Genomic DNA, 11,495 nt, shown 5'->3' with positions numbered 1-11,495 from the left:
TTTTCTCTTTGTACCATCAGTCTGTTACCTAGCTGCTCACTTTCTTTATTACGTAGCTTAAAAAATGCTTGAACATATGGAACTTCTTTTGTCTTTCTCTTCCTGTGACAAAAGAACTCTAGCTGAAGGATACTATAGTCATTTAGGCTCCCATTCAAAGACCACCATTCCTCATTTTTCAAGAATGTATCCATACACTGGCCAGACAAAATTACACTAGAATTTCCTTCTTTTCTTAGTCTTAGGTCTACAACTATAGGTTGACCAGTCTGCCAGGATTCTGCCCACTGGCTACCACATGGACCTGAAGAAGAAACACTTCTTATGCTGGAACCACAGACACTCACACACGGACTAAAAACAAAACGAAATCCTAAACACCAACGGAGGCCTCAAACCAAAGGAACCAGAAACCAAACAGAAACCAAAAACCAAACAGCACAAGACTCACATCAGCTTCCAGGTCTCAACTTAGCCTGTGACCTCTGTCCAAGGGGTGCACCTTCCAAATGAGATTGCCTGGAATGAAAAGTCACCCAGATGGGAACCAAGGTTCCCCCAAATGTACAGGGCTAAAAGGACCTCAGACTGCATGCCAGGGGACTTACCACACGCTGGCTGAGGCGCTGCAACCTCCCAAATGCTAGTTTCCTGGTGCCCCAAAATAATCCCTGGGAGTAGGACATTCGGGGCAGCCCAGGCAGGAGGACCAGAGGAACGTCCTCAAGGCAAAGATGGCCTCGGCAGCTGCTAGAGAGGTCCCCCTTCCACCATGTATTCCTGCCCCAGAGTTCTAACTGCTGGGATGACTGGGGCTCGGCCTTTCCAGGCAAGGATCCCAGGTGATCTGGCCTCTAAAGGAATTCTCCAAGCCCACACTCTCTCGAAAGAGGCTGGAGTGGACAAAATCTCTGTGTCCGATCAAGTCAGGGTACCCACAGGGGCCATCCCCAAGTCAGCCCCACACTGGGGACTAAATTTGTTGTCGAAAACTCGCCCTCTGTGCACCAGTGCCAAGTCGAATCTCAGAGACAGAGGTTTGGAGGAAGTAGAAAAGAACAGCTTTACTGCTTTGGCAGCCAAAGGGGGACACAGAAAACGCGTGCCCTCAAAAACCGTGCATCCCGATGCGGGAGGATCTGGTGAGGTGTTTTACAGCAATGGTTTAAGGACACAGTCGCTCCTAACGATTAGTGTGTGTACAGGGCCTTAACTCCCTCTAATCTGGCCTCAGATGGTCTCTTGATGAGCTTCTCTGAAATAAAGAAGACTAAAATCTTATATTTTATGGGAGTTTTAAGTTGCTAAAGAGCCCAGAGATACTCTTACCTGTATCCCTTGAGGCAAAACCAGGATCCTGCCCCAAGGCCGCACTATTGTTTCTTGATGGTTCCTCCATTGTCTCTGCATCCCCTCTCTTCCCTGATTAGCAACTGTTGGAATCTGCCCTTTGGAACTCAGGGAAGGTCCTGGAGTCTCTAGCCTAAATAAGGCCATGACATTACACCTAACTCAGTCTCTGACACTCTCTAACTAAGGCCCTGCTACCCTCAATATTTAAGTCCTGACATTATCCTGAGCTAAAACACCGACCCTTATATTACCAAGGTCCTGAAACTGTCCCAAAGTAAGCCGTGACACTGTCCCTAAGTGAGGCCCTGAGGCTGTCTCTAAAAGAGGCCCTGAGAATGTCTTTAACGAAGACCCTAAGGCTGATACTACAGAGGCCCTTACACTACTCCTACATCATGCCTGACACTGTCCACTCCACGCGCCTCAGCACGTACCGGTCGGCCTTCGCCTCTGGAGCAGGAAGTGTAGAGCGAGTGGGGAAATTCATAGGGGCGGCAAAGAACAGCCGCGCCACGGGCGTCTGCGTGGGTGCAGGACGCCCTCCCTTTCCTCCCCGCAGCGCCGGGCCATCGCGGGGTGGCTCATGCAGCCCAAGGGGCGCTGGCGGGCACCGGTACGCCGGGCCAGGCGGCTGCACGTCCGGGCGGAAGCGCGGCGCGACCACCCCCAGTGAGCCTGCGCGCCCAGAACGCGGCGAGCGAACGACGCGCCCACGCGCCTGCGTGACCCGGAGAGCTGCCGCCGGCTTCGCCGGGCGCCCGGGACTCAGCTTCACGCTCGGAGGCCGCGTCCCATCCATCGCCAAGGGCGCCAGAGCTCCAGACGGAAGAGGCGATATAAAAGGCGCGAACGTGAGCGCGACAGACCCCGAGAGCCCGGCAGCGAGGACGCAGCGCTGGCCGCCCCAAAGCCAGAGCTTGTCCCGGGGCGGGTGGAGGGCGTCCGCCCCGGCCCTGAGGCATCCTCGTGGCACTTAGCTCCCGGTTTCGCATGGCACAGCACGGCACGACCGACCCCGGCAGCAGACAGGGGGAGCGGGGGCGGGGAGAGGAGGCTGGGAAGATACTGGCTGGCATCCGCCGTCAAGGAGACACACTAGCCACGCGATTTCCAGGCGGTTAAAATTCCACGGTAGACGCCGGCGGGGCCTAGTGGCCGGCAAGGGCTGCCCAGAGTGCAAGAGCGAGATCCTGGCTCCTGCGAAGGAGGGAGGCCGTGGACTGGCAAACCGAAACCAAGCAAGTGCTCAAAGAACAACAATGCATGAGTTGGTTTTCATTCCATACTTTAGAACGGAGGAGGTCTTTCGAATGTACAGGGAAAGCCCAGAAGCTGGAAAGGAAAGGCTGATACGCTCAAACCGATACAAGTGGAAATAAAAATCTATCTCTGCATAGACCCGTGACAAAGTCCAAAGACAACAAATTGGTGTGTGGGGGACACTGTGGAAAATGCACTTGCGGTCATGATGACATGCATTTCAGAGTGACTTACCACAATAACAGGGGGGAAAGAAGTGTGTGTGTGTGTCAATAGCTATCCACTATACACCAAGTTCCAGTACATCTATACAATGCAACAGTGTGTGTTGTGTGTGTTTGAAATAAGTTAAATGATGATGATAAACTGTAGTCCAATAAAAAATAAAAAAATAAAACAACCACCCAAAACTCAAGATGTAGAACTTCCAATGTCAGGCATTAAAAAATAAATTTTAAAAAATGAAAAAAAAAAATATATATATATCTGATAAGGGGTTCCTATCCTATCCCTAACCCTAACCCTAATCCCTAACCCTAACCAAAACGCTGTGAGATTAGAAATCAACTACAGGAAGAAAAAAACAAAACACTGTAAAAAACACAAACACATGTAGGCTAAACCTTACGCTGCTAATAACCAAGAGATCACTGCAGAAATCAAAGAGGAAATTTTAAAAATACATAGAAATAAATGACAATGAAACCACGGTGACCCAAAACCTATGGGATGCAGCAAAAGCAGTTCTAAGAGGGAAGTTTATAGCAATTCAGTCTCACCTCAAGAAACAAGAAAAATCTCAAAGAATCTAAGTGTACACCTAAAGCAACTAGACAAAGAAGAACAAAAAGTCCCCAAAGTTAGCAGAAGGAAAGAAATCATAAAGATCAGAGCAGAAATAAATTAAATAGAAATGAAGAAAACAATAGCAAAGATCAGTAAAACTAAACGTTGGTTCTTTGAGAAGATAAACAAAATTGATAAACCTTTAGCCAGACTCATCAAGAAAAAAAGGGAGAGGATTCAAATCAATAAAATTAGAAATGAGGGGCTTCCCTGGTGGGGCAGTGGTTGAGAGTCTGCCTGCCGATGCAGGGGACGCAGGTTCATGCCCCAATCTGGGAGGATCCCACATGCCACGGAGTGGCTGGGCCCGTGAGCCATGGCCGCTGGGCCTGCGCATCCGGAGCCTGTGCTCCGCAACGGGAGAGGCCACAACAGTGAGAGGCCCGTGTACCGCAAAAAAAAAGAAAAATAGAAAAAAAAAGAAAATTACAATCCAATATCACTGATGAACACAGACAGAAAAATCCTCAACAAAATACTAGCAAACAGAATCCAGCAACACATTAAAATGATCATACACGGTGATCAAGTAGGACTTCTCCCAGGGATGCAAGGATTCTTTAATATACATAAATCAATCAATGTGATACACCTGGGGTCCTCAACCCAGGGCCATGGACCAGTACCGCACAGCACGAGGTGAGCGTCTGGCAAGTGAGCGAAGCTCCATCTGTATTTACAGCCACTCCCCATCACTTGCATCACCGCCTGAGCTCCACCTCCTGTCAGGTCAGTGGCATTAGATTCTGTGTCCCCTGCATCGGCAGGCAGACTCTTAAACACTGTGCCATCAGGAAAGTCCCTTTTTTTATATTTAAATATTGAGCCATCTGGAAATTTATTTTAGTGAAATGTAAACAGGTTAAGAAACAATGACATCGAGTGCTTTCTTCAATCAAAAATTGTTCTACCTTCCCATAATACAGAATTTAACTGAAACATGGCTGCCCAATCAAGGACTACATTTTCTAATTCCTTTGATTTATACGTGTGGCCATGTAACCAGTAGAATATGGTCAAAATATGCATGGAAGTGATGTGTTTCACCTATAGGCCAAGACCTTTAGGAAGTTCTCTGTCCCATCTGCCATCTAGACACAGGCAACAAAAGAGGACGTGTGGATTGTGACACCGTAAGTTGGCAGGAACCTGGGTCCCTGAATCACCATGGTCAGGATAGGTACTCACTCACCAGGAACATCTACAGTGACTGCTACATGAGTGAGAAATACACTTTCATTGTGGTAAACCACTAAAATGTTGGGGCTTCCTTATTAAAGTGGTCAGTATGGCTTCTCCACTAAAGAATCCAGTGATGAGATAGCTGTCCCTAAGCACTTGTGTCTGAGCACACTTCGTTTTATTCAGCGAGCACTCTGCCCACTGCCAATGTATTTCCTGAGCCCTAGGGGACCAAGAACTTCTAGAGTTAAGTCCCCTCAAAAAAGAAGCACAGAGAAGAGGAGAAACACTAAAAGGAACCAAGGAAGACAAAAGCAATTGACCCCCCCTCATGAAATACATGATGGGGTGATTGGGAGAGGACATCCTAGATGAGTTTATCCGAGTGAAAGAGGTGAAGGTGGGCAAGCTTTAGCTAAACAATGAACGGTCTGATAATTCAGTAACTCATTGACTTCATATTTCTGCCTATGCTAGACCTTCCACATCAAGATGAGAGGACTATGTTAGAAAACAAATATCTGAGCCCCAAATCAAGGGAAATTACAATAGTCCTTTGGTATCCGAGGGAGATTGGTTCCAGTACCCCCTGCAGGTACCAAACTCTGTGGATGTTCAAGTCCTTTATATGAACTAGCCAGTACAGTCGACCCTCCACATCCTCGGTTCTGCATGGTTCGAGTCAACCAACTGAGGATCGAAAATCGGTTGGTGGAATAGAGGATCTGGCCCACGGATATGGATTGTAACCAAGGGAGAGCACTCAGTCCTAGCAAACAGGGCTGGTTTACAGGTTTTTCAAGAAGGAAAGGGATCAATGTAAGGGTCAGGATAAGAAGTATAAACCTAAGGGAATTTTCCTGAAAGGAGACAGGGAAATGTAGCCACTAAAATGCTGGGGCTCATTTATTAAAGTGGCCAGTATGGCTTCACCAATAAAGAATCCAATGAGGAGACAGCTGTCCCTAAGCACTTGCGTCTGAGCACACTTCGTTTTATTCATTGAACACTCTGCTCACTGCCAATGAAAGGGAAATGTTAGTTACATAGTATTTGTAAAGGATCTGGAAGGGAGGCAGTTTATCAGTGGGTGACTTTCACAGTTAACTACATGTTAAAGTGAAAATTCTATTCAGGGCACTTGTGTCATCCACATCACTAGACTAGACCATGGAAGAATCTGAAAGTAAAAAGCAGAGGTATATCAAACCAATCCAGGCTTATTTCAATTCGTCTCTTAATAATAATCCTTCATTTAAAACAAGACGTCCAGGACAAACTTAAAATAGGTGGTACACCAGAACAGCAGTAGAAACCAGTTTTAGCTACTAGACACGGAATTAACAATTGCATATGGATTTATCAATGACCTGAGCAAAATAGGCTTCATTTGTAAATATGAATGGGTAACAAAAGAGTCCTCGAGAGGGATACATGAAGAAGGAGGTGATGAGCTAATAAAATACCTAAAGTAAGTGAACAACAATTATTTGCCATTTAAGTTGAGGTTGAATTAAAAATATTCAAGCATTACAGTACACACTTGTCCCTCTTAGCTGCCCAATATTACACAGATTTTACAAATGTTCGATTCGTTGAGGAACTACTTTGAAAAGCAATCTAGTGCCCTACAAAGTTATTCAACTAGTTTGTGAACTAGTCTTCTATTATTTTTTGTTGCAATTTGCTCAAAATCACTTGTGAATCTTTAATCAAAGTGTTCAGTGAGTGGAACTTAAAGTTTTGAAGCCTTTAGCAAATTGGAATTCTTGAAAACATGGTGCATAAACAGGAAGTCATTGAATCTGTCACTACAAAAGTGAGGAAGGAAATGACCAAATCAAATAAGGGAGTTCAAACAGTGTACCTGATTGAAAGTTTATAATTATGCTTTGTAATTTCATAACTTGTGAGAAGAATTTTTGGCTGAGCTTCCATTTGGGGGATAAATTTACATTCTGTAATGAATAGAATGAAATTGAAAAGCTCTAATGTTTTGTGATATCTCTATTTTGTTTGGCAAAATATTCAAGAGAATTAGAAATAGAGACAACATAGTTGATGAGTTCTGTGTTAAAAAATATTTGTCTAAGAATGACAGTCTCAATGAAATAAAAATGGACAGTATGATGAAAATATTTGGACTAAAATATTTAAATATTTCCATACATAAAAGCATAATTAAGTACATTTACTGAGCAGAATTTTCCTGAGCTTACCAAGAATCTCACCATAAGTAGAAAGAGTATTTTTCCAACAAAATATGGGCTACAGAGAAGAGTTTATCAAAGGTATCAATAAATTTCAATTTATTAATAATAAAATGCAACCTTGGAGACAATTACAATTTTATGAACCAACTAAAAATCATGAGAACATATTTGTAATTAAAGTCGCTGAAGGAGAGGGGAAAGGCAATGTGGCAGGAAAACATTTGAAGAAATAAATGCTAAAATATTTCCAAATATGACAGAAACTATCAAGCCACAGGTCCTCAGTGCTTAAAGATACCTAACAAGATTGAATAGAAAAAACATCATATACAATCTCATCATAGTCAAATGGCTGAAAACCAATAATAAAAAGAGCTTAAGTGAAGCTAGAAGAAAAAAGGCACATTCCATAAAGAAGATCAATATAACAGTGAAGGGGAGAAAGTATTTGCAAATGAAGCAACTAACAAAGGATTAATCTCCAAAACATACAAACAGCTCATGAAGCCCAATATCAGAAAAAAACAACCCAATCAAAAAAATGGGTGGAAGACCTAAATAGACATTTCTCCAAAGAATACACACAGATGGCCGAGAGACACATGAAAAGATGCTCAACATCACTAATTATTAGAGAAATGCAAATCAAAACTACGGTGAGGTATCACCTCACACCGGTCAGAACGGCCATCATCAAAAACAATGTACAAAAATGCTGGAGAGGGTGTGGAGAAAAGGGAACCCTCTTGCACTGTTTGTGGGAATGTAAATTGACACAGCCACTATGGAGAACAGTATGGAGGTTCCTTAAAAAACTAAAAATAGAATTACCATATGACCCAGCAATCCCACTACTGGGCATATACCCAGAGAAAAGTGTAATTCAAAAAGACGCATGTACCACAATGTTCACTGCAGCACTATTTACAATAGCCAGGACATGGAAGCAACCTAAGTGTCTATCAACAGAGGAATGGAAAAAGAAATTGTGGCACATATATACAATGGAATATTACTCAGCCATAAAAAGGAATGAAATTGGGTCATTTGTAGAGACATGGATGGACCTAGAGATTGTTATACAAAGTGAAGTTAAGTCAGAAAGAGAAAAACAAATACTGTATGTTAACAGACATATGTGGAATCTGGAAAAATGGTGTTGATGATCTTATTTGCAAAACAGAAATAGACACACGGACATAGAGAACAAACATATGGACACCAAACAGGGACGGGGGTGGGATGAATTGGAGATTGGGATTGACATATATACACCACTGATACTATGTATAAAATACATAACTAATGAGAACCTATTGTATAGCTCAGGGAACTCTACTCAGTGCACTGTGGTGACCTAAATGGGAAGGAAATCCAAAAAAGAGGGGATACATGTATACATATAGCTGATTCACTTTGCTGTACAGTAGAAACTAACACAACATTGTAAAGCAACTATACTCCAATAAAAATTAATTAAAAAAATATAGCAGTGAAGGATGAATTCTAATCAAAGCATTACATCAAGAAGACAATGCAATGACATTTTTAAAGGGCTGAAAGAAAAACATCTTCTCAACCTAGAATTCTATATCCAGTTAAACCAGGGGTCCCCAGTGCCCGGGCCACAGACCAGTACAGGTCCGTGGCCTGTTAGGAACCAGGCCACACAGCAGGAGGTCAGCAGCAGGTGAGCGAGTGAAGCTTCATCTGTATTTACAGCCGCTCCCCATTGCTCCCATTACCGCCCGAGCTCCACCTCCTGTCAGATCAACAGTGGCATTAGATGCTCATAGGAGCACGAACCCTACTGTGAAACTGCACATGCAAGGGATCTAGGCTGCGTGCTCCTTATGAGAATCTAATGCCTGATGACCTGAGGTGGAGCTGAGGCAGTGATGCTAGCGCTGGGGAGCGGCTGCAGATACAGGTCATCATTAGCAGAGAGGTTTGACTGCACAGAGACCATCAAAACTCAATTGCTTGCAGACTTGTATCAAAACCCTATCAGTGAGTGGCAAGTGAAAACAAGCTCAGGGCTCCCACTAATTCTGCATTATGGAAACTTGTATAATGATTTCATTATATATCACAATGTAATAATAACAGAAATAAAGTGCACAATAAGTGTAATTTGCTTGAATCATCCCAAAGCCATCCCCCACCCTCCCTGGCCCATGGAAAATTTGTCTCCCATGAAATTGGTCCCTGGTGCCAAAAAGGTTGGGGACCGCTTAGTTAAACTATTCTTAAATAATGAGGAGAAAATAAAGGTATTGTTTGATTCATGGTCAAAGAAGAAATCACAAGGAAAATACGAGCTTATTTCGAAATGAATGATAATGAAGACCCCTCATATAAAAATTTGTGGATAGTTAAAAGAGTAGTTAGAAGGAAATTTATCACATTAAAAGCTTTCTTAGAAAAGAATAAATGTTAAAATCAGTGACTTATCCTACCACCTTAAAAAGCTAGAAAATGAAGAGAAAGTTAAACTCAAAGAATGAATAAAGAGTGTGGCAATCAAGTAGCAAATAGAGAAATAAAAGAAATCAATAAAGCCAAAAGTTGGTTCTTGGAAAAATTTAATAAAATTGATAATCCCTTGATCAAGAAATAAAAGGTACATAATACAAATTACCAATATCAAGAACTGCACAGGGGACACCACTAGACATTAAAATGGTAAGAAAATAATCAATTAGCCAATTAGCAAAATGGGCAAATTCCTTATAAAACCAAACATACCAAAATTGACCCAAGAAGAAAAAGAACATCTGAATGGCCTTCTATTTGTTAAAGAAAGTGAATCTGAAATAAAAATTCTTCCCAGAAAAACTCCATGCCCAGAAGACTTCACTGGTGAATTCTACTTAACATTTAAGTAAGAAATGAAAGAATTATAACAACCATACGTCATATATTTCAGAAAATAGAAGAGGAGGAATATATATTTACTGGCTTGTTTCCTGAGGGCAGCATAACCCTGATATAAAGACCTGAGAAAGGCATTACAAAAAAGGGAATTGTAGACCAATATGCCTCATAAACATAGGAACATATATCATTGATAAAATATTAACAAAACAAAGACAGCAATATATGAAAATAATAACATGCCATGACTAAATGTGAGTCATCCTAGGAATGCAAGGTTGGTATAATATTAAAAAATCATTCAATATAAATTGTCACATTCACAGATTAAGACAGAAAAATAGACATGATCATCTCAGTCAATGGACAGAAATTATTTGACAAAATTTAATATCCATTCATGTTAAAACGTCCCAGAAAACTATATGTAGAAAAGAGCTTCCACAATCTGACAGAAGATGGCTATGAAAAACTTCCAGGTAATAATCATACTTCCTGAGATATTGACCACGTTCCTTACAAAGTTGAGAACAAGGCAATGATGTCTGCTTTCAGTACATTTTCCCACATTTTACTGGACATTTTAAGCCAGTGCAATAAGATAAGTACAAGATAAAGTTTATGTAGGGAGAAATAGAATTGTCTTTATGTGACCTTTACATAATTGCATAGATAAAAACTATTAGAGAAACTAAAAAACTCTACATGAACTAATAAATGAACCTAAAAAGATTACACAGTATAAGGTAGGTATACCAAAACCAATTTTATTTTTATGTACTAGTAAAAAAAAATGGAAAGGGGATTTAAAATATTTACAATGATATAATAAATGAATGTACTTAGAAGTAAATCCATGTAAATCTATAAGACATGCCTGAGAGAAATTAAAGAAGATATAAAAAATGAAGAGATAAACCATGTTCACAGATTGGAAGATTCCATACTGCTAAGATATCTATTTTCCCCAAATTGATCTGTAGATTCACCATAACCCAATCACGATCCCAATCAAAAATCCCAGATTTTTTTTTGATAAATTGACAAATGATTCTAAAATTAGTATCTAAATGCAAAGAACCTAGAATAGCCAAAACAATTTGGAAAAGAGGAAAAATGTTGGCTACCTTACCTAATTTCAGTAATTAATAAAAAGCTTCAGTAATCAATGCAGTGTGGTATGACAGTAAAACAGATCAATGCACAAAAATAGAGCCACACATAAATTGTCAATTGATTCTCTGACAGAGGTGCCAAATTAATCCCTATGGTGAAAGGACAGTCTTTTCACTAATGCTGCTGGGACAACTGGATAACTATAATGGGAAGACAATGAACCTCTATCCATACTTCCCAACAAACATGGGTCTATGAATCATAGACCTAAATGTAAAAATAAAACTACTAGCTTTGAGAAGAAAACAGAGATGAATATTTTGTAATCTTGGATTAGGCAAAAATTTCTTAGAGAGGACACAGAAAACACTAACCATTAAAAAAATGATAAATTGGATTCCAAAACTTAAAAACTTCAGTTCATCAAAATACACCACTAAGAACATGCATAGAAAAACCCCAGACTAGGAGAATAAATAATAATCAGTTGCACTTTTACATAATAATGCATATGGGAAGTACAATGAAAATAATATTCCATTTATAGCATAATACATAAAATATTTGAATTCCAGGCATAAACTACTAATGATGAAATAAAAGGAAAGAATAACTGGAAAGTTATACTTATGCTTGATTGTATAGACC

At 41.0% G+C, this 11,495-nt stretch overlaps 1 protein-coding gene across 1 annotated transcript in view; it reads right to left on the bottom strand.

Annotated features, from left to right (window-relative positions):
- Positions 1-2,501: 2,501 nt before the first annotated feature.
- The window catches only part of PTCHD3 (patched domain containing 3), a 31,490-nt gene continuing 22,496 nt past the window's right edge, over positions 2,502-11,495 (bottom strand). The window contains 1 exon segment of the mRNA XM_007472184.1: positions 2,502-2,573. Coding sequence (XP_007472246.1) covers positions 2,502-2,573 — 72 coding nt within the window.

This window comes from Lipotes vexillifer, unplaced genomic scaffold (assembly GCF_000442215.2).
Source record: "Lipotes vexillifer unplaced genomic scaffold, Lipotes_vexillifer_v1.1 scaffold439, whole genome shotgun sequence".
In the NCBI taxonomy this organism is placed as follows: domain Eukaryota; kingdom Metazoa; phylum Chordata; class Mammalia; order Artiodactyla; family Lipotidae; genus Lipotes; species Lipotes vexillifer.
Note: the sequence above shows the minus strand (reverse complement) of the source record. Positions and strands in the feature narration are given on the sequence as shown.